This window comes from Rhopilema esculentum, chromosome 14 (genome assembly GCF_057945365.1).
Source record: "Rhopilema esculentum isolate cy_ngs chromosome 14, ASM5794536v1, whole genome shotgun sequence".
Taxonomy (NCBI): Eukaryota; Metazoa; Cnidaria; class Scyphozoa; order Rhizostomeae; family Rhizostomatidae; genus Rhopilema; species Rhopilema esculentum.
Window position 1 is genome coordinate 7,525,520 of NC_142828.1, and position 24,544 is coordinate 7,550,063.

Below are 24,544 nucleotides of genomic sequence, written 5' to 3' on the forward strand. Positions count from 1 at the left end.
TTAGTTAATGGTTTGTTCAAAAGCAATTTCCTTTTCTTTTACTATTTTCTTTTCAGCCAGCATATTTGCCCAATCTTGCAGAAATCTTTCAAAATCTTGCAGAAAGGCTACCCTTTTGCTGGAAAGAGACTCTTTCAGCCAAGGAGGAAATTGGGCTGAGATTCTTTGACAAATTCGCAGTTAGTTCTTTTATGTTCTTTTTATTTTAATGTATTCTCTAAAGTATTTTTAAAGCTTGTTGGTTATCTGCTAGATTTTGAGAATTTTTTAGTCTCAAGAAACAGCTTTCGGCTTTTCCAATTTCTTCACTGTGAAATCATTTTTTGGAGTCTTACTTAACCCTGAGAATATATCTTCTACAAAAGACAATTTTAAGCCCTTTTCGAACCTTTGGTGTTTCACATCTCCTAAGGTACAAATTCTCCTTTACTTGAAACTCCTAAACCTGGACGATAAGTCTAAATACATTTTGACATCTGTTGATCAGTATGGTACATCATTATCATTTTCATCACCAGCCTTGTTTCCAAATTTCAGATGTCAATATCTCCCATCTTATTTTCCTATAAAGTCTCTTGCATCTTCTCTTTTGGCCATTTCTCTATCCTATCCTAGGCCTCTTTTAGTCTTTTTCTCTTGGGTCATTTTTTTATCAGTGGCCTAACCATCGATAGGGTAGAAATTTTGTATCTAATAGGGCCATATTTTCTCTTGACAGTAGCTTTGGCAAGGATATTGATGAAGAGAAATTGAGTACAATTTCACCTTCCGGCAAACGATATTACCGACAAACCAAGGATTTTTGGACCAACTGAAGATCTAACGACAAACTCATGTAGAGTTGGGGGTTCACAGCTCCCTACGCCCCCCGTTAGCTACGCCCCTGTGTTTTTCTACTCAGTTTTTGAACTAATCTTAAGATCATATCTTTACTTTGTTTCCAATACGTTTACTTTCAGTAATTAGTCTTCTAATCTCTTTTTGTCTCTAATCCTCTTATTTTCCAACCAGTTTTTCCTCCCAGTCGCCATGATCTTTAAGTCATCCATCACCAAAGTAAATACAAATGAGCTTAGGCCTGACCCTTGGTGGTATCCTTCATTGATTCTGAACCCTCCTGAGTCTCCGTAGACCGCTCTTATCGCTATTCTCGACTCCTAAGTGTTTAAATCAAGTTGATTATAGTCAAAGAATCTAGCTTAACATAATAACAATAATTACTGAAAAATACAAGTCCTAAAATGTTACACTAGCACATCTCTTTCCTTATGCACCAAACACTGTCTCCTGAAGTCTATACTTTGCCTTCTCTCAATTCAATTTAAAAAGCGCAATACAATTCTTTACTGTATTCATTTAAATTATACATCTTCCCGTAGCTGCATATCCAGTAGTCTTTGGTGTTTTTCAAAAAATATTTAGGATGATACATGGCAGGCTTTGAAAGGTGATATTTTTACTGACTCAAGATTAAAATCAGCGGAATTTAAAGTATAATTTATCCTTCATAAACTTTTTTAATTTTGTAAATCTAGCTTTTAAATTATCTATAAGATGAATATTAGTAAAAAGCGAAAGAGGGTAAATATCTTATTCAATTTAACCTTAATCTAATTCAATTTTCGAAACCAAATTGACCAACCAGGTAAATTTGGTTTCAGAACATTGGTAACATTGGAGGATCGAAATATTTTTATAATTAATCTCCGAAAAGGGCTGCGTCGAGCTTCTGATTTCATGGTGCTGATTTCAACTGTCCAGTTTGTACTCCGAGGGGCTTGAGACTGGAGCAAATTTTTCCTATATTTGGATCTAGCTTTACTTTACTCTTATTAATCGAATTTGGCTAATGAGCATTGCTTTACGAGAACAAAATCAAAACTGTCATACAAAATTTCATTCGCTTTATGTGGATCAGATAACATGCATTCATTTCATACTTTGGTTGATTCAAGGATAATGTAAATTTTTTATCTGGAAAGTCGTTTGTAGAATTTCTGTGAAGTCTCTAATTGATTTTGTCATGTTTCTAATGAGTAATGGCATCTCAATCTTATATTTGGTAAAGGTTTTATCATTTTATAAACATTTTTGTGGAAATGGTTAATGAAAAGTTCTTTTAAAAGAAACAAGATTTGAGTATCAACTGAATTTTTTTCATGAAGATCATGGGTATTGATTAGGTCTAAGTGTATTTAGTTGAAACAACTACACCGTGTTGAGCTTGAGCGTGCACGCTTTTTTTATAAGGAACCACTTTATAAGGAACCTACATGTAGAAGGCCAAAATATTTAAAGAACTTATACTACTAAAAACGAAATCCCTAAGCAACATTTCGATTTGAAAATTTTTTACAACTGCAAGCATCAAGAACTAAAAAGCCGGTTCCATTCATTTGCAGCCAATACTCGTATGGATTGTTTGCTATTCGGGTGTCAAGTGCTCCATTGAGTAGTTTCCGCATATACTGTCTCGCCCCTCTCTCTATTAAGTGTAAAGGCTTATTGTAGTCAAAACACCGAAAGAGGGCCTTTCACTATACATAGCCTTCTTTGTGTTTTTGCTCCTGAGTTCTAGCCACAAGTTAAGGCAAATATCAAAATTTTTATGTTTTTCCTGCTTTTGTACTATTTTTATGGTACTTGATTTGCAGTGAAAATTAAGGAACTATTAAAGAACTTTTTGTACTACAATTTTATGATTTGAGGTCTACGAATAAGGAACTTTTGGAGTTATGCCTTGAGATAGGTTCCTTATAAAAGAAGTGTATACCTTTCAAGGGGAGTGTAAGGATTTTTGCCTATAAAGCACCGTAAAGATTTATCTCAGTCACCATCGTTGGGCTAGAAAAATATGGGATCCGATCATCTTTGTAAGGTATATCGTAAATTGGTAACTGAACTCTTTTCACTCTTCAGTTTCTCAATTTGAATTTAAAAGGCATAACCCCTGGATTTACTGCTCATGTTTTTATACAAGAACATTTTAAAAAAGTATTACATGGAGGTAGTGAATTAATTTTCCCCTCTTGATTTTTTCTTTGTGCAAATTGCTAATCGCGAAATAGGGATGTGGTTTTCGGACATACAGAAAAAACCCGCATAAAAGAACCTAGGTTTTTTTCTGGCAGCCTGAATAGGTTCTTAATTGCTATTCTAAATTCCAGTCTAAAAGGTTCTTAACAATGTTCTTTTATACGTACAGGCCTTGCACACATTAACAATGTTTTTCACTGCAGGCATTCTAATGGACACACTTAAACCAGCTTTTTTTATGTTGAATTTCAAGCCAATCAAATGAGTTTGTGTTGTTAGATTGTCCAATTAGAATGCAACATACCATAACTTGCTTTACTCTAATCTGGTTTAATTTGCCAGTGTGAATAGGGTGTAAATATACCACTCTGAAAACCTTTTTTCTTATATATACATAAGAACCTTTCCAAATTCTAGCCTCTCGGGGGTTCTTAATTATGGGGTTTGAAAGATTAAATTTCAGCCTCAAGGTTCTTATAAAAACAGGTTCTTTTATGTGGGTTTCTACTGTAGATGGAAACTACGTGGGGAAATTTGAGCTCGCTTGAAGCAATGTAAGTCTCCTGTTTAAAACATACCTTCTGGCTGTACAAGCATTACAAATCTATTGGAAGCTGCATAGGGGTCCGTGAAAGAAAGAGTAGAAAAATTTTGGTTGCAAGTTTTTAAAAAAAGTCTTTTTATAAGTGGGAGGGACAGGCTTCTTTTCTTCCCTTTTGGCAGGGTCCCCTTGCAAGTACGTAAGTCACTCAAATTTTAAAGACTATACTTTTGATTTTCATATGAATCTTTACGATACTAATCTGTTTCTATTACTAGCTAGTAAGGAACAGTAAAAAAGACACGATGCATAACCAATTCTTTACAATATGCCCATATCGATATGTTTCCAAGGCACGTTAGAAAATTGAATTCCGGTGACAACGGAACAAGACTGTTGTTCTTTCATCTTTACTCTGGACTAGGCGTATCTGCTCCTTCGCGCTTTACACAATAGCAGCATTGAGTGATTTGAAAGAAGTTCCTGGTGGTTCTTCATGCCCATCCGTATTAAGGGAGTTGTTTGGCAACTCTTTTTATTGGCCTATTATTCAGATGTATTTGTTCATTGTTACGCCTAGTTATTCACCAAATAGAGTGTCATTGGCCTATTGAAAGGCACACTATATCATTGTTGCAAATGAAACAATGGAGAAAAGTTCAAATCAGTAATACTCGGATTAAATGCTTTGGCTAATCGGATGAATGGTATTATCTTAGGATTCTGGCTGACTCTTTCTTGACAAATAAATTTAATCAGAACAAATAACTTAAACAAAATCTACATTTATTAATGAGGGTTATTCATAAGAGTATAAATGGGTAAGTTTTCAGGCCAGTTTCAGTTATTCAAAATGTTACCAACCTTTTATAAAAGCAAAACCAAATTTTCTTACTGATTGACGCGTATTGTGCTTTTTCTTACTGTCGTTAAATTTGTTCGGCTCTGGTACCCAAGGTAACATTTTGTGAACTTAAATCTCGATAAAGTGGTAATTGATTAAATTTCTTAGGATTTAGGCTACTTGAATAAAAAGCTTTAAAGAAAAGTATTTTAGTTGTTTGATAAAATTTCCAATTGTTGGAAAACTTGACAAAACATAATCCTATATCAAGATTTTAAGTAATAGCCGCAAGTCCTCGATAAAGAGTCCCGGCGAGTAAGTGCCGATAAATGAAGTAAAAATACTAATTAGAGCCCTCTCTCGAATTTGTGCAACCTCAAATAAAAAGACATGTATATCAAAATGTACAGTCCATCAAAGTTGTTTGGTGTTAGAATAAATTCAAGAAATGAGAAATACAATTGCGTACATTTTGTTTTGCATTATAGCACTTTGAAAGTCTATATTTCCGAGTGGATTTCAAATCAACTGGCTAGACCACAGTTTTTTAATAAGTGACCGTCAATCAGTGCCGTCGGATCGAGATTCATATTGGGGGGGGGGGGGGGCTTCCTATCGTTTTCTTTCTCATTCATTACACTGTTATGAAGGAAACATGCTACAGTTTGACAATTATTGGAAGGCTCCAGCCCCCCTAACCCCAGGGGCGTTGTGGCTAGGCGGGACACCTTTAAAATGAGTTTATAAAATCCCGGAAAATATTCAATGTGAATGGGGTATTGCGAATAGGGTAGACGATAACCATTAGCATAGAAGTATTCACGTTGGGCGCCATATGTTGAAAAGACAAGATTCTGAGCCAGAGATAGCATAAATCGACGTTTTTCTTTTTTATAATAGCATAAGAAATCCATTTACAATTTAAGTGACCATAGCTTCACGAGCGATAAACTAACTAACTCAATCAACTGTCGTGGCAAGTGCATTGTATACCGAAAACAATGAAAGGTGTTGTCAACGCTGTGGCTGACGGGAAGAGGACTGGGTCCAAACCAATACCCTGGGCTTCTAGTAATTACAACACAGTGAGAAAACCCCTCACTTACATGTAGACTCAAGTTCACAGATCAGAATTAGAGGAGGTCAACATAAACAAAAAGAGTCTTTTTAAAAGACCCCTGCGAAAGAGATGCGTGGAATTTGAACAGGGCTGCAGCATCCCCCCCCCACCCCCGATGATCATTTTCTCCCTGCCCTTTTCTAGGAGCCACATCGCCCCTGCCCAGCCCCCCCCCCGGTTCCGACGGGCCTGTCAATAAAACACCCTCTAGATAGAATATACGCCCGGTCAAAATGTCCGAGAATTAACGAGAAACTAATTATTAGTCTATGCTATAACCTTTACGCAAAAACCCTTCGGACTTATAGCTTACAGGCACCGCGGAGCGTTGAGAAAAGTGGGGGGGGGGTCTAAAAAATATGAGGGGGGCTAAAACCATATAAAAAGAGGTTTTACTGGTAGTTTATTACTTGATATTTGGCATTTTTGCCCCCTCAACCCCCCCCAGCTCCGCGATGCCTGGCTGAAGAGTTATAGCGATAAATGAAATGGCCAAAGTGTAACTAAAATGTAGAAATAACAGTAGGACAATGTTTCACTGATCTGCCTATTGCGGCCAGAAACTTACAATAATTTAATCTTTGTCACATCTCGACTAGGACCTTGCAAAGGTTCCCATCAGACTGTATTGTTCTAAGCATGTGCTTGTACCAGATTCGTGCAAAAATCGCATATGGCATTCTTCTCGTTAACATTCATTACTCAATTTTTAGTGAAACAGAACCAACCTAGAGATTTTTGGCACCGTTGTGATTAATATTGTATGTGTAGGTTTACCGCAACGTCTACTGTAAGGGTGCAAAAATTGATTTTCAGTGCTGCAATAGGTTGATGAGTGACAGATACAGCCTTGGGAAGGTAAATATTGTTGTAATCGTTTTGCTAAAGCCCATGTCAAAATACATCAATGAGGTATACATTTCCATACACCAATTCAGTTTATGGCCTCGCTTTGGAAATTACTGCAAACCTCTTTTGAGCACGTCATAGCATTAAAGCTATGAAGAATATTTGTGTGATTTTGAGGCTGACAACCATTCGCCATATCCATCAAAAATAATTCAGGGCGAAACTTTTCGCTCTGCCGCTAATCATGATCCAGTCACTCGTGATTCAGGAACTACAATCACGGACAAAAATGGTTTAGACTTTTCAAGGAAAGTTTATACTCTCACTTTCCTTTCAAAAATAACTTTCCTCCCTCCCCCAATTCAATGTTGAATGCATGTTTTTGAAGGAAAAATGATAGAACAACAAATCCAACATTGATTTGGAGGAAAGGGGGGGGGGGGATTCGAATTTATAGGGGCGACTAAAGTAGAAAATTGCAGAAATTGCAGTTTGTCTCAACAATTTTGTCCGGGATTTTAGACATCGCTATTCATTAGTAGCTCCCCAAATAATATCAAGATATAAGTAGTAAATAAAATCAATATCATGAGCACTCGTGATACAAAAAATGCTTCTTACCAAATTTTAATCGAAACTCTTGTAAAAATAAGTTTTAAAGTGATGTTTAGCGAGAATTGCGTTCACCTGCCTCGCTTTCCAGTCGGATTCAATAGCCCGATGTACTTGTGGTCTGGCATCAAATTTTTTTCCGAAACATAGTGTTAAAGAAAACGCATCAAAACATAAATTGTTATCAAATTATTAATCAATTTACTTCTTAAAGAGTGCATTTAAATTTGGGAATAGTTCTTAGCGACGCCATTCTGTGCCAGATTAATTTTGTAATCTTTTTGGAACAGTTAAATTTAAATCAATAAGAATTTTTTACTAATAATTGCAAGAGACGCCCATTACACCACTTTGCTAACGGGTAAGAGGAAACGTGGTTTTGATTAAGCTTGGTGTAATATTCTTGTGACCAAAGACGAATAGTGACTCACGAGGCAGTAATCTTATATCGTGTTTAAATGAGCAAGTAAAACTGTCATAATTAAAAAAGGCTTTCTAGTAAAATCGTTTGTAATACGTACAAATTAATATACAAAGATTGCAAACAGATCCTTAACTGGATCTAAAACGCAAAATATCACTAATTAACTTTCTGATGTTATCCTTCGCCGATTGTAGGATTTTTGTAATGTGAAACAAGAGTCCCATACACCCTATGCATCTTTTCAATATAATTTTAAAAACTCTCTTCAGATTCAAGGAAATACATGATACACAGCCTTCAGATGATAATAATTCCTAATTAGTTATATTTCTTCCATATAATACTTCTTGGTTTCTACAGCATAGCCAAATAACAGCTCATAAAACGTGTTCTGTAGGACACAGCATACAGTATTCCGCATATTTACATGGTATATCGTAATTGTTCTAAAATATTAAAACACTGAGTTCTGCTTAGATTGCGGCAGGAAACAGCTAAAGAACATCAGTCACAATTTAGATTAACTACTGTAAAATCCTGAAGATTTATTAAAAAAGGCATTAAATGGTGTATCTTTGATACAAACAAAAATTATCTGTGATTTTTTATGATAGAGATTAACAAACGAGTTTATTATCGCTAATTGTAAACTTGTAGTTAGGCTTCTACCGGGGCCAGTATGACTTGTATTACATAGCCACGAGGTATTCTGATGTCACCAATTGTCATTTTATCATAAAGCATCTTGCCACCGAAAAACCATCTCTGTTTTGCGGTGCCTATTTCAAGTTCTCGTGCAAGTCTTTTTTTCACAGAACTGACAGTCTCCCTAGTACGAACATCGATTTTATAATCTTTGCACGTAGTGGACAAACGGCAGCGTATCATGTGCTCTTCGCCAAGATCAGCCTCGTCTTGGACGCTTTCTTTCGAGTCTGTTGAATGGCTTGACTTTTCTTCAGTGGCTACTATGTTCATAGGAGAGCAAATGCAGTAAACTGGAATGACGTAATGATTCCCAAGCTCGTCGTACGCATCTGTTAATGAACCTTGGATATAAGAAATTATTTGTTGTATTCATACATGCTGGTACAAATCCTAAAACATTTTTGGGGATTATTGCAGTGATATTTGTGAATTTTAACTGATGAATGCTCTGTAAACATCATCTGGGATAAATAATAAAACAATCTGACCCAAAGCGTCAGACGTCTTGAAAAGATTTTTGAAAAAACTAGATCCTGGGATGTGTATGACGAAGTTTTCCCAATGCTGAATAACTCGAGGAGCTAAGCTTCGCTACAAACCATTGAAGCCTGTGGAAGACCACAAATGAAGTAACTAAGCAACCTATATCCCGCAAAGTCGAAAAACGAAATGCGATGGTCTTGATATATATTCACATCGCGCAATGTTTTCGATTCTGTTCCAGGTGTATTTGACCTTGACTCCGTATATGCAAACATGTAAACATGGGAAACATTTTTAAATATTATTACTTCAAATGAGTTTTAAAAACTTGCATGCTATTCAGTTTGAAAAATTGTTTCACAAGTAGTCACCATTCTTTACTTTCACAACACAAGCAATTTTTTATAAATTTAGATATCTTGCTTTGAAAATTATATAGAATAAAATCGTTCATCTGTTACATTAAATCTGCAATACTTTTTTGAATTTTTTCTTATTTTCAATTACACTTGCTTCTTTAAGTTTTTACTGAAATTGATTCATTTACCTCAGGTTTGACAAAAAGAAAGGTAAATAAAAAGATATTTAACATCAAATTTAGAAATAGCAACAACATACATGGAAGAAAGAGCGGGAAGGGTGTGCTCTTAAAACAAAACAATGTCATGCTGTTTTAGAAAAAAACAAAGGGTTTATATTAACCTACCTAGAATGTCTTTTCTTCAATTCAGAGGAATGAGAAAAGTGGTCTTAGAGTTAAAAGGGTAGGTTATCTGGCTATGTGAGGAGACAGCTTTGCTTCTTGCATTATCTTTTGTTGAGCTTCTTGTTGTGCCCTGTCCTGCTGCCTTGATATACCTACAGTCTTCCATAGAAATGCAGTTACCCAGATTCCATAAGGCAAAACATTGCTACAGCAAATGTAACATATTATAATTACCTGTTGGAAGTGTGATATTAGCACCATCAATAATTGCTTGTGCAAGGGAAACATCATCTGTTTCACAGGCAGCTTTTAAGGCATCCCAGATCTCTTTTCTTCCTTCATATGCAGGTGATGTTTCCCAAAACTCATCTTGCTTCACTTTCAGTTGCCCCATTGTCATGGCAACCTCTGATTTCCATTTTGGCTTATCAGCACTCAGTGGCTTGTTTTTCCCAATTGTTACTGCAAAAAACACTTATTTTATATCATTTTCATACTTTTTGCTGAAAATAAGTCAATTTTAGATGTTTTTAAAAAGCAAATGCAATTAATCTATGAAATTTATTTACTTAATTGCATTGCATATGATTAATATTGTATAGGGATACATGCAATCAAAAACTAAAATCATAGAATGAATTTTGTATGATTTAGTAGCCACAAAAACGTTTGCTATCATTGAAACTGCCACAAACTCAAAAAAATTGTAAAGCTCATAAACCCTTGACATAATAAATTATTTTAAATAGGCAGGCTATTATATTTTCATGTGAAAGTCTAGTAAACTTGTAATAAAGAATATACACTTGAGTAAGTGAAAATAAAATGTATATTTAACAGTCAGTAGATTGTTAGAGACTTGAGTACCAAACATGAAAGTAGCATTATTGCTGCATGCAAATGGTAATTAGCAAGCAGAATTAAGGTCAGTTAACAAAGATAAAAGCATTGAGAAGAAATTTTCTGTCCTTGGTACACAATATATTAATCAATGGAAGTAGACAAAATTCACATTTTAGAGCTCTAGGATTCCTTGTTGGAATTCATCCTAATTTGTATGTGTGTAAGTTTGCATTTTCTAAATTTTTTTCAGAATTTTTTGTGTCTAGTCAGGTTGATCAGCCTATGCCACACGGCTTTGTTCTTTTAGAATGATTATTCTTGATTGCCTAAACCTTTTATATTATCATAAATAGATATTTGCTACCTGATTTCCATTTATTAATGAAAAAGTTGATGCAAAAGTCTAGGATAGAGCATTCAAAAACTACTACTAGAATGCAATATCAATTTGAAATGCATGAATATCAACCTATTACAATAAGACAGAAATATATAAGGGTATTTGGAGCATTTCAAGAACAGTATATAATGTTTTATGCCACAATGAATAGAAAATTTGACTACATACACCTCCTAAATACAATTTTTGTTCACCAGTTTGTTACTGGCACACCCATGATATCTTATCCTTTTACCAGCACGTCTGGTCTTGTTGCTGTTCTTTATTTAACCTATTATACACAGAGGCTTAGTATAATGATAACAGTTTTTAGTGCTTGGTTCTAGTCAGCTTAAAGTTTCTAGGAAGCAAATCTAGAAGTTTTGCAGGGTACACCCAACATAAACTTTCCCAAAGGTATGCCATTGCAGTCATGGTCCAGATTTCATGGCAGTTTTTGATGAAAGCTTGAGAGTGCACAAGCTACTACCCTGGATTGGAAGAGTTAACTTGTGATAAGTGTGCAAATTTGAGCATGCGCCTAATTTCCCAGTGTTGATTGAGTTTGTCTGCATGTTGTTTCTTTAGCCATTTATCCAGTTCATATCAATTTTCACTCACAGGAAAAATCAATGGTTGAAAGTTGAAACTTATCTTTCCTACAACTAACACCAGTGGTTGTTATTCATATTCCAATAGGTTTAGCAGGTAAAGAATTGACTTTAGAAATAATTTTTAAAAGTCCAAAAATGATAATCCTAATTTATGATTTCAAGTTGGGTCACCAAGAGGGGGACAGGGGGCCTCAAAAAGGACCTAAAATGGTAAATCATTCTAAGGGTTGCAAGAAAATGACTGCAAGAATTATTCTGAGGTGTAATTTAAGCTAAACTTTAGACTGTGGTCAATAAAATGTTCTGCTCTCCTTTGTTCACAGGATCACAATTTTCAGATTTGTCCTAGGGCTAAGCCCTGATCTCAAGAGAATCACTAAATTTAGAATGACTAACTTGTTTCAATCTCTTCAAGCAAATTTAAAAAGGCATTTTGTGATCTTTAAAAAATCCATGAATCTAAATCACACCAAAAATCACACCCAAGCCTTGCTCATCACTCTGGTGTGCAAAAGGGGACTGGGAATTTTACAAAAACTTCTTGAGAGATGCAGATGCCATGAAATCATATTGGGTCCTGAATGCCTGACAAACATTTTATGCCAATGCCCATCATGTCAAAACAAAAGGGGAATAACAACACAACAATAATACAAAAATTTCTCACGAAGAATTACATATCTATTGAAACTAACTGATAGAATACTTAATTGATATTAGGTTGTATTAACTTAATATAAACCAGTCTTACTTACGGCCACTCCAAGGACAGGCTTGTGTGAAAAAGCCCACCTACTACTTCACTTGCACTTACGAAATCTTACCATTAAGTCCAAAATACAACTGCTTTTGAAGCTAACTTTGAAAATTAAATTTCTTAAATAATCCTTTCGATTTGATTAAGACCAGTGATTTCCAATACAAACCATTTCCAGTGCCACTATTCAGGTGTTGCGAAGAAGTGACGCTAGTAGAAGGTTCCCTGTTGTTGCGACTCACACATCCTCCCATTGTACATTTGTGAGTCTCAACCAAGACTTGATCTTTGTAATAAGGACATAATCTGTTTCAGCCTCAAACTCTACTTTGAATTTATCGTTTCACGATTAAACCTTCAACTTCATCGCCTCTTCCGTTTCATTCCTATTTTTCGCCATTTGTTTTTCTCTCAGAAAAGAAATTAAAGGCTGTTCGTTTCCAGGCCTCCTTCACAAAGAGGAACCTACCCCTGTGGTTTGGTTTGCTCCTGCGCATGGTTCTAAAGGGGTTTGTTCATCGGTTGATTCCACCAAGGATTAATTTAAGGTGCAGTGATGACCAATTTGTGCAGTGATGAATCGGAAATGTGCAGTGATGAATTACTTCACTTCAGAAATACTCCAAATTTTACTGATTTGGAAGTTTTTAGAATAAAGATAAATGAATACAAACTATTATCAAGTGTCAAATGAGATAACAGAATCAATCTACGTGTGAAACTCAACTAAAACCAGCTTAAACAAAAAAATAATATACAGTTAATCACAAACGCACTTCATATTGCAAAAAGTGTTTTTAAGAAAATATAAATAATACTGGAAAAGAAATAGATAAAAAGAATAGTGCAATAAATCCTGTTATTGCTAAGATTCCAAGGAATAAGCCAAGGTCTGTGGGGTCTTATAAAGTAATTATGTGAATTATTTTAAGACTGGAATCAATCAAGCATGCCTTGAAAAAAAAACAAATGTTTAAAATGATTGCAAGAAAAAACTGCTAGAAATAATCTGAAATATATTTTAAGATAATTTAAGGGGCGTGGTCACAGAATTTTCTTCTCGCTCCACTCGCAGGTACGCTTCTTCTTCCAGATTATTTTAAGGCATCCGACAACGTGAGATTTCTTGCATTGCATGGCCAAAAAGACCCAATGCCACTACCACCATCAAATGACGGCCTGTTTCTCTTCTTTTGTATGAAATACAATACGCCACAATAATTGGAGTGAATACCATCTATCTTTGTTTTACATTTGGATAAAAAATTTTTTTTGCTTGGTTATCCATAAAGCTAACCAGGTATAGTTTTGAAAGATTAATAGCAGTTACAGATTTGTACTATATAAACAAACTTCATATTACATAAAAAGTATGTAATATACAGTAAGGCTCTGTTTTGGACAGTTCTTAGAGCATTGAAATATGCAACATGATTAGAGATCAAGTCTCTAAAAACAGCATTTTAGGAAAAGAAACAGCTAGAAACAGTTGATTTGCCTTTAAGGATCAATCAATAACTTACAAACACAGTAATTACATTCCACTCTATTTCCCCAATTCACAAAGAAATACTATATTGACCCCATAGGGTGGAAATGTAGAAAAAATTCCCTGTCATCTGGTTTGCTACTCTGTTTTCTTTTGGCCAGGTTTGATATGTTCTGGTAAGATTTATACATAATCAGTGGCAGCTGTAGTTAGGCCAGATTACACTGAACATGTCCCTGAAAACAATGTAAAATATTGTTGGTAGGTCCCCAAAAATCTGCGTTTTAAGCTGTTTTGTGCAGTGATGAAAATTCCTTAAATTAATGCCTGGATTCCACTGATAGTTTTGATTTGATTTTGATTTTGATTTTGATTTAATTCAAATTCTACGACATTTCTAAAAAAGCTAGTTAGTTACATAAATTATAAACAAATCAACTAAAGAACGCAACAACAACAACAATAGTTTTTGTGTCACAAAGCATTTTTGTTATAAGAATCAAATAATTTTTCAAAGGCACGTTGATCTTAGTTTTTTGGATATTTTGAGGCTTGGATGCTCTTAGTTGCTCCTATTTTAACATTGATTTTTCTGCATTTACTAACAATTAATTGTTTCCAGGACCACAAAATAACAGTTCTGCCTTAAATTTTTGATAGGACAATTGATAGTTCAGTGTAAATTTTTGATAGTTTTCTTAAAATGAAAGAAAATGTTCAAAAAGCACGTTTTTTCTCCTCGTTTTGCATCCAAGGCTGGACATCTATGCCAGTATCAAAACAAAGTCTTTCAATAGAAATTGATTGACTTTGAAAGACTTTGATCAAAATTTTCTAAATTGTTCATTTCCGTACTCACTGGCTCTATTGGACTTTTAATGATAAATTTGATACGGCGCCTTTCAATTTGTTGCTCGAAATTGGGAATTCTTTTGACACATGTCAATTTATTTAGAATTCATGTACCAATTCTTTTGGCAATTTTTGGCACATTAAATCTGATTTTTTGATACCGTAAATTCTCGAGTTACATTATGTACCAAACATTTTTTCTTACCGAAATTTTTAAACGCTAGAAAAATCTCGTTTGACATCGATGGACATTCAAAATAGATTTTCCATGATATTGTCTAAGAATTATTAAACATCAAATACATATCTATATTCAGTTTCTGGTTCTCCTTCGTAATCAACAAATAAGCTACCCAGCTCATCTTCACTTTCTTCTCTTCCGCCCTATATATCCAAGAACTTGAGTTCTCCATGGGCTGAACTGATGCTTCTACAGGCTTGATATTGTTAGTCATTTATATCAATGACCTTTCATTGTCCCTTAAGAAAGGCAAAGTGGCGATGTTCGCAAAAGATAAATTATTTTCCTACACTTATTCGAACTCAAGCTTTGGCTATATTTTGAAAATTACTGATGAAACTTTTGATCATCTACACCACAGTTCTTTTTTGGCAGCTCTCAAGCTGAAAATGTGGACTAGACAAGGTATCTGGTCGTTATCAATAGGGGCTTAAATAAAGGAAGGACAAATTAACAATCATCCTACCAAGACTTATCGTGTTTTCGGGTTTTTGAAATATTCCAGGAAGTGCCTACCTCATGGGCTCAGTTGCAGGCTGGAAAGTGGGGGGGGGGGTCAAGGGAAAATTTAACAATCATCACAGAATATTTTTGAAAACTCTATTGCTTTGCACCCTACCCCCTTCGTCTGAAGCTCTGTACCTCAAAACACAGTAAAATGTAGCAGGGTGAGTAATATTCACCCCATTTAATAGGCCCCCAATACCGATACAAGGCGCAATGATTTGCCTCAATTCTATGTCTCTAAATGGAAACGAGTTTATTTTGTCTTCATGTTCTAAAATGGCGCTCAACTAGCTGTATGACCGTGTCTTTGCAATATTCCTCCGAAATTGATTAGAAATTTACGTTTGCTGTTTAGAAAGGTATGAAAACAACATATTCTTGCAACTGAAATTTCGTTCGGAAATTTTAACATCATGTATCACTTGATTTACGTCAATTTCTAATGGCCATTTCAGTGTTTGACATTTGTTGTGGTTTCATATTCATTTTAAGTTAATAAAAATAACTATTTACCGGTCTGTCATAATGTGCTCGATGCCAATGAGGCAAAGCTGTACACGCATTTAGGATATAGAACAGGACGTTGCGGTTCTAAGTTGCTTTGCTTTTTCGATCACTAAGGAATAGTTAAAACTGGGGCAATTATGATTTTATCTAGTTGTTATGCTCCTAGAGGCAGGGGCGGCGCGAGGCGTCGGAAAGTAGGTAATCTGAAATGAAAGGGAAGGAGCACGCCCTTTCAAAACCCTAAGAAAGGTGAAAAATTGTATGGTTGATAGTTCAACTATTTTAGCAATTTCGAAAACAATAAAATTCCAAATTATTATTCATTATTTGTCATCACGTCATGAACTTTTCTTTTTATGTAAAAAAAATGCTTAGCACTTCGCTACAAATCTATCTGCTGACGAGTTGAGAAAAACAAACCAGGCTGCTGTGAGAACTTAAAATTTCTTCAGTGATCATATCAGTGATGAGATCTTCTGTGGGCTGTGTGACAAATATGTTACATGCTATTTCTGCAAAAACGACCTTAAATCATAGCTCCACAGAATAACTTATTCTTGTTATGCCCTCTTGCTTGTCCTTGTGCAGATAGATATACAACAATATCAATGTGATTCTGAACCATTTATGCGTATCTTGATGCATTTTTGCTGTGTCTAACAATCTCTCTTTGCCTTGCCTCCTTTAATGCCCAAGCAACATTGATATAACCTAACTGTGCGGTTGGGTGGTATTTGGTTTTGGGATGCTTTATGACTGCCAGCAGGGCTTGTGCCCTGTCTGTATAAACCATGTCTTTGTAAGAAAGGCACTTTGATTTAAAATGTAGATAAAGAATCATCATTAAACTACTAACATTTAAATTCAATTATTTTCTTTAAGATTTCATGCTATCTTGATTTTTGCGTAATGGCTGTGTTTCCATGCTATGTTTATAACCACAGAATATTCTGCCGCACAACATAACAGAAAATGCCTTGAGGCTCTGTTTCGGGGTTGCAGTGAACAGCTGGCAGTTCATACCTCAGGATTGAGCCTATCAATGATTTTGAAATTAACTGACCTATTCAATTTCTCGTTTAGCCACAAAAAGGGCATGGTAATAATTTGCTTACCTTGAAAGGAATGACCAGGAATCACTACGCAAGGATTCTGTACAGACTTATTTTCCAGGATAAACGATTCTGCGCATTTTCTGGACAACAATTTTCCAAGAAAACACTTATATATAGTTTTTGAAAAGTTCCTTAAATTTACTACTTGTAAGTCTTTTAAAATCACTGAATCTTGGTGTTACACAGTAATTAGAAACAGTTACACAGCTCAGCCTGTTAAAAGGGGTTTTATGGCTTTTTCTTATAGGGTGTTATTGGGTTGTTCTGGTGTTCTTGGAGTGTTCAGCCAGGGTAGATCCCATGTTAGGCTAACACCCCAATAATCAGTAGGAGTACAATAGGAAATTGTCAGTGCATTCCTAATATCTCTGGTGTACGCTAAACAAATTCCACACTGGGTGTTCAGTCTTTAGAAATAATAAGGGATGGGAATAATGTACAATTTTGCCAATATATCTATGTGCAAGGTACATGTTTTCACAGGGCAATTTAGGCATAGTTGACTTTTACTATTATTAGTAACAATACTATTGCTTTTGTTTCTGATATATCTCTCTCTATTGCCCTAGATAAGAACACACTAGATAAGAATTTGTCAATGTTTTAACGAAAGACACTCTAATATTTGTGAACAATTTTTTTGCAGTACAGAATTTGAAAATGGCTTTGAAAAAAGCAAACATTTTACGACATACTAAAAGCTTTTTCGTCTGACACTCCTCATTGATTGTGCAAAACTCTATAATGACGACATGTTTCGGATAATTGGCAGAGCCCGGTCGTCCTTCCATCTAGCAGTTTTGGAGTCAATCTACATAAAAACGAAAAAGCCGCCTTTGTGTAGACAAAAGAAGTTCGTTTTCTCTCTTGGACTCCATTGGTAATTTTTCTTTAGGCTCGCGGCACTGATTGGTCAACTATACCGGTCTTGTGCTTGCATTTTTCTGATTGGCCTATTTCGATCCACAACTGGGTATATATTTTCCATCGTGTTCTTTCGGAACCTTATTCTGACGTTTTTGCTCTGAGGAGTGTCAGACGAAAAAGCTTTTAGTATGTCATAAAATGTTTGCTTTTTTCAAAGCCATTCTAAAATTTGTTTTTGTTCATTATAGAATCTACATTCTCACTCTTGCTCTAAAATATATCAAGCTGAAAAAATACCAACGAATACCACTGGAAAAATTGTGCTATGAGAAATAAAACATTCTAAATTAGAATATAAAATAGAAGAAATATTCACTTTTATTCAACTTTCAAATCAATTTCCAGGAAAAATGAATTTGGATGATTGGTCTGTCAGGGAAAAGTTAGTTTTGGCTTGCTGTGTTGTACGAAGTGGGGATCAAAATTGGTAAGCCTATTGGTTTTACTTATATTTCTTTGTTAACAAATTTTATTTGTTGTTGTCATGTAGAAATGTATTTGATATGTAAACATTTTATTCAATTATACACAGATACGTATATCACATATGTAAAGTTAGAACTTCTAAAATTTCTTATAAGATTGCAGTCAAATTATACCACTTACTGCCACTCAAAGACTTTTCTTTAAATGGATATTCTTTTGTTTCTTGTATTTATTGACTTGTTTCTAATTGTCTGCCAAATGTTTTCTTGTCCCACTTCAGTTGTATAATTTGTCAACAATATTTGTCAACAAGTATGTATACCACTGTTTGCTATGTTTATATATGCTTCAAACATTAACGCTTGAACACCTAGTTATGTCCCTTCTATTGGGATGCTAGAACCTATAGAACAATGTATCTTCATATGGCATGTAAACAGCTGAGCTGTTTTTTCAGGGCTTCAGTTAGTAGAACAATCAAACCAATTTGTGAAGCAGTACATTCAAGACCAACAGAATGGTTTTCACAAAAGGTAAATATATTATCAAGGTATTGGTATTATCAAGAGACTTAAATATTTCTTTTAAGTTGATCTTAATAATGAGCTTTCTATATTAAGCATTGAACTAGAAAAGCCTGTTTTATACAGTGAGAGTGTAGGCAGATTAACTATGCGAGGAGTTAGCAGCTCTGGGTTGGTCAAAACAAAGAACCAGTCAAATTGGCCATTCTTTCTATCAAGACACTTTCAATCTGCATCTAGATATAAATTTCTGCTTACCTTTTATCATTATCTGACGTTTATACTCCAAGGATGAAATGCAGATTTGTAGGCTATTGTGTATGCCTTTCCATGCAAATTAGCAAAAGCTTCTGTTAAAGCGTCTGATATAGGATGTATTTATAAGCCAGAATGGTTTCAGGTCAATGTTGCAAAAATTTGGTTTTTACATACAATAGACACCTTTTATCATTTACTGAAGATAGTGTTAATGCAATTCCAAACGAGAAACTGTAACATGGGAACGTTCTAATTTGTAGCTACTTGTCCTCTTCAAGCTATATTTTAACCAAGTTAATTGATATTCTGAATGTTTGATCTCGCAAGAAATGTGAATGTGTTCAGTGCACTAAATTTGAAAAAGTATCTCCAAAGAATCCACTTTTTTTAAAAAGTTACCATCTGTAAAAAGAAGTTACGGTCAAAAGCACTGGCAAGCCTCTGATTTTCATCAATTAAGGAACAGCCTTTCAAGGTTTTCATGCCCAATATTGCAAGATGTTCATGCCCATTATTTGTAAACTTTTAATGTGCAGGCCAAATACCCTTTTTTCTGTTAATCGTAATGGTTGGTTTTTAGGTTTTTTTGTCCATCTGTTAATATTTTTTCCCGCAGAATTGCGCAAATCAATATGGGAGCTTACTGGAAGGTACCTCAACCAAAAAGTAAGTAATCCACAAAGTTTGATTGTCTTTCGTTTTCTGAGTATATCAATTTTTTTACATGGCAAAACTTGCCAACACGTATGAAACATATGTGGGGTGAACAGTGCTGTAGTTGATATTCTACTTAAATGTCTAGCAGGTGATGTCATTCATAAAATTTCATGTTTCATTTGCTTAGACCTTGCGGGGGAAAGTATATGATTTATCATATTTTAAAACAATCCTTTTGTGGTACAAAAGTTGATAATGACTTTGAAAAAAGCAAACATTTAGAAATATATCAAAGCTTCTCGTGTGACAACTCAACCGTCTTGTGTTCACGTTTCTGGTTGGCCTATTTCGATCGACAACTAGGGAATATATATTTCCTAGCGTAGAGTTCGATCTATGTTTTGACGGTCTATACTCTGAAGAGTAACAGACAAAAAGCTTTAGTTTGTTTCAATTTTCATTCAAAGTCATTCTATCATGTCTTGCTTATTTTGTTCTAGGAGAAAACGAACATCCAGTGAAAGTGGGTTAAACGGTATGTTATCCCTCCTAGTCTTAAACTCGGCCCTGTTCTCCGTATTTTTACATTCCTCTTCAAACAAACAAACCAATAACCAAAAAAAAAATCAAAGTCATATTAATCAGAAAAAACGTAAAATATCTTATATCAACAATATGAAGAATAGAATCGAACATAGACGGAAAATGTGTATTTCTTAGAATGATCTGTAAGATTTGCCCTTCTGTCCTCAAATCTTAATATATGATGTAAAGATTGCTTGTTTAGATATTCTTGCCAACCGATCTTCGAGGTATTTTGACTGACGGTAAATCCTTTAACTAGAACGATTAGGCTCAAACGAGATAATGGTTTCCACTGTTTGCTAGTTGGATTGATTTTGGTTGAAAGCTTTGCAATAACTTGTTAATTTCTAATTAGAGGATGACCTTAATTAGCGAACTGCCAAGCATAAAAAGCTTGTTCGTTAAATGCAGTTTTATGCTAATTAAACTTTTCCCTGATTTTAAAGGCTGTTTGGATTAAAATCCATGTCACCTGTTGCCAAAAGTTATGTAAATAATTCCATGTAGAATTCTTGAGTATTCTGATTGCACTTGAGGCTTTATTTTATTCTGAATCGATTGATACATTGTACAAACCAAAGTTTGTGATATGGAAACAGCCATCTAGCCTGTTACTGAAACTTTGTTTCCCCAAGAATCAGCATGATATACATCATGTAATTTGCACTGCAAGAAGAAATTCTTTAAGAATGCGGTATTTCCTTTTTATATTAATAATCAGTGGCAACCTGAAACTGCCTGTTATTTACGTTTAGCGAAATAAGTTAAACAAACAGCTTCTTTTTAGAATAATTTTACGTAATCCGGGCTTTTGGTTGGTTGCCGAAGGTTTTGGAAGTGATTCAGGCCCTTTGACTCGATGTGCTATTTATCTATCTTGATAATCTGTTTAAGTGTAAGTGTATCCGTTACAACTATCTGAAACTCAAATTCGCGAGGTACTATGACGATGCAACAGCTCTCGAAAAGGCAGTAAATCTGGTGTAGGAGCACGACAGAAATTAATCAAAATGCCATGAATGCGCTAAAATCTGTCAGGCAACGCAGATAGCTAAAACAGATTCAGGCAACGATTTCTAGGCGTTTCGGATTATTTCTAGATAGAAGACAAAAAGACAGTAAAAGCTCATTTTCTTTGTGGGAAAATTAAAATTGTCTAAAATGATAAGCTCTATCAAACAAGTGCACGGTGCTTTTCCTTATTCGCCCTGGGTTATTCGATTTTTCTGTCCTTCAAGTATTTTGCTTGTGAAAATTATCCTGATGTTTTGTTCTGTTTATATGTGTTAACAGGAGGAAGAAATTTGTTATTACACCGACCATTTTTTTTAATGTTTGAAGCGTATGATTAAATTGATTCTAACAGAGTCAAATGCTATTTATGCGTCTGTTGTTTTTTACAAAAGATTTTTCCTTTTCCGACGGTCGAAGCGATTTTCCGATAATCTCTGTGATGTGGCATTAGCTTTGTTTTATTAATCATGTAACCATGAAAGTTGTTGTTAAAGATTAAACTAACTCAAGTAATGTGCTTATTTTATTGTTTTAGAAACTCCGATGGAACAAATTATCAGAAAACTATCTTTTGAAAGAATTGACGAGTTGAAGAAAACAATACAAACTGATCGATTGAAATACAAGTAGGCCATTCGTTTTTAACGATATTTTGTTGATTGTTTTTTCGCAGAATGTACAGTTAGCTAGCTTTAGCAGTTATGTTAACATTTGCTACCATTTTTATAGAAAACTGAAAAGTGATATTGAAAAAATTCGATGTGGAAAAGTTGACGACCAGTTGCAGAAAATTTGGAATGAATTTCATAGGTGACAGTTGTACACTTTTTATTCTCTTTTTGTTTCAACTTCAAGCATTGTTTCAAGTAAATAGTATTGTATTCAAGCAATCTAAAAATTTGGAAGGGGTTTCTCTTCAAATCTTCCATTCTGACACAAGTTAAATTTTTCGCAGAAAATTCGCTTATAGTTAAATATTGTATATATTCTATTAATTCGACCGGTTGATGATTTAAATTTTTTTGGTTCAAAGATGCTGACCTTCTCAATCATCACAATTTAGGTCAAACTTTGATTTTTTTATCATTCGAACAAGATTTTTTATCTTTTCCAGTCTCTGAATAACTTGACCCTGCACTGCATTTTCAAAAATTTGCAGTCACTGGAGACTTTTAGTGCTAAATTATGGCACATTATTTGGGTTCATTATAAGATATGTCAATTGCATTGTGTTTCAAACAATCTTGTCGTTATCAATCCTAAAAGCATACTCTAAAACGTATTTTAATCTTTTGACAGTGGCAAGAACCTACCAATCGAGTCCTTTATTCCTGACGACAATCCAATATTTCACCTGACTATGGAGGGACACTACCCTGATGGGGGAGATGCTACCATGGGCTCAAGCAGCACCTCAGCCCTGCATCAACAACAACAATCCAGTGCTTTGTATCAAAGAAGCAAATCTCAGCGACAACCTAAAGCTACGAAAAAGTATGTTCTTTAGGTCATTATACTTTTGGCTGTTTTCTGTTTCTATGCGAAGTGTCTGTGGTATTTATATATGAGCTACATAGTATCTTTATGAAAAGTTGCTTGCTGCTATAGAATGGAAAGTTTTTTTCTGTTGCTATAGAGCAGATTTTGAGACTCTGATTTAGGAACTATTTTGTATAGTTTTGTTTGTTTGTTGCCACAGATCATTTCGAAACAAAACTTAAATGTACTGAGAATATTTGATTTATTTTCCAGTAGGTTTAAATATTGCTGTGTTATTCCTTTATTTGCTGTAAAATGTTCTTTATGTAAGGCGAGTTTCTGCATCTATTATTCCACTTGTTCTTGTTCTGTGAATTCTTTGTAGCATTTTTTTATAGAACTGTGCCCTATTGTTGCATATTGTTTCCTCTGTTTTGTCTATATCAGAGAGTTCAGGCAACGATTGGGCCACTTAAACACCGGGTTACTCTTTTGTTCGCTTACATTGCTGTAATATTTTACCTTTTCCACCATCCCGATCATTACTGTGTTTTGTCAGATTCGAGTCTTGGATGACACAGCTCAAGCAACAGCAGGCCAGACATCAGCAGAGTCATTCAGGATCGCTCCATTCCAGCCCACATGGCCAGGGATCCGCACCTGCATCTCAAGGTGCTAGCGAGCCCTCTTCATCCACAGGTTTTTTTTTAAAATGTTACTTCTTTGCTGAAATAAAAATACGTCCGTCTAGCACTGATGGCAACACTACTACCTTTTAAAAAGCTTATCTTTGAACTCTTAATATCTCTCAATACTGTTCTATTTTGTCGCTAGTCAAATTCTGCAATACAAGATTCTCTATGTACGCCTCCTTTGAATAATGTTTGATTCTTATCGACCAACATGTAGACGACCACTACATGTAGAATATGTTGTACTTTTATCATCCGTAAAATTTATAGCATTTTAATTTGCACGTTATGCCAAAGTGACGCACTATCAAAAAAGGCCAGTGAATCTTTATCATGGCTTTTAAATGATCAATCACTGTGTTCCATTGGTCTCTGTGGCAAATAAATGTATAGAAAATATTTTTTAGCTGCCAGCGGCTTACTGCCTGCAAAGGAAGCTTACAAATTAGGACATTTAGATTAAATTGGGAAGGGTTTAATTTTCGACCCTTTCCTTTGTCCAGATGCAAGCCAGTGCCACGGCGTACGACCACAGTCCTTTTTCCCACAACAACAGTATCCAAATCAGCTGCCATACCAACAACAGCAGCAACAGAATTTTCACCAAGAACAGCAGATACTTCTCCAGCAGCATCAACAGCAACAAATGCAACAGAGTAAGCAATTCTTACAGCAGCAGCAACAACAGCAACAACAGCAACATCAGCAAACACACCAGCGACAGGTAAATACATAGTATCTCTTTGTATAATATGATCATGGATTTCATTTTGCGCCGATTGTTTTTTGAGAGCAGTGTCCAGTAAGCATCTTCGTTAGATGCGAATCAACAGCAGAGGCCTCAATCCCTTCCCATGCTGACTATATGTTCGGAACACGTTAAAGATTGTATATTGTATACAGCTATCTGCCTTTTATAGAAAATAAATTGACATAGTATTATTGCTAGGTTACCTCAAAATATGTGAAATTATGCAGCCAAGCTGCAATTCAAATAAATGTAATTCTGCGTCAAGAATAATGGGCTGAACGACTGTGTTTGGTAATGGCCCCTTTTTGTTGTACAACTTTTGAATGCTTTATTTCTTTATAAACAGAAAATCCTTTTTTCTCCCATTCTTTTATATATATAAGAGTTTTACGAATGAATTGGAAATTGTTCCAAACTTTTATAATACTATCATTTATTGCTTCATTAATTGGGTTTTGTCACAAAAAAGTTACAGTTTCTCTAAACACCGGAAAGCCTCTTCAGGAAAAAGTTTGTGGTTCGACTTTGTCCCAATACCTCAGATTTGATCAAGCTATTTGTCTTTACAAACAGGGGTTCCCACAGATATCCCCAAGGCTCTCCA

The 24,544-nt window shown here is 35.0% G+C and overlaps 2 protein-coding genes across 3 annotated transcripts in view; one reads left to right on the forward strand and one right to left on the reverse strand.

The window, feature by feature from the left end:
• LOC135695987 (uncharacterized) overlaps positions 1-24,544 on the forward strand; it is a 72,443-nt gene that overhangs the window by 32,217 nt on the left and 15,682 nt on the right. Inside the window, exons 1-10 of one of the 2 annotated variants that reach the window (XM_089112423.1) lie at positions 15,239-15,364; positions 17,900-17,981; positions 18,438-18,513; positions 19,379-19,428; positions 19,920-19,954; positions 21,554-21,644; positions 21,748-21,828; positions 22,318-22,512; positions 23,057-23,196; positions 23,693-23,913. In XM_089112423.1, coding sequence (XP_088968549.1) covers positions 17,905-17,981; positions 18,438-18,513; positions 19,379-19,428; positions 19,920-19,954; positions 21,554-21,644; positions 21,748-21,828; positions 22,318-22,512; positions 23,057-23,196; positions 23,693-23,913 — 966 coding nt within the window. In that variant the 5' untranslated portion in view covers positions 15,239-15,364; positions 17,900-17,904. Of the gene's footprint in view, positions 1-15,238; positions 15,365-17,899; positions 17,982-18,437; positions 18,514-19,378; positions 19,429-19,919; positions 19,955-21,553; positions 21,645-21,747; positions 21,829-22,317; positions 22,513-23,056; positions 23,197-23,692; positions 23,914-24,544 lie in introns of those variants that run through there. The other variant, XM_089112424.1, reaches the window with a different exon arrangement.
• On the reverse strand, positions 7,978-12,348 carry LOC135695992 (ubiquitin domain-containing protein 2). Its single transcript, XM_065215242.2, has 3 exons — positions 12,086-12,348; positions 9,558-9,785; positions 7,978-8,475 (listed from the first exon to the last, which is right to left on the reverse strand). Exons 1-3 carry the CDS (start codon positions 12,168-12,170, stop codon positions 8,084-8,086), a joined length of 705 nt encoding a protein of 234 aa, XP_065071314.1. The 5' UTR covers positions 12,171-12,348; the 3' UTR covers positions 7,978-8,083.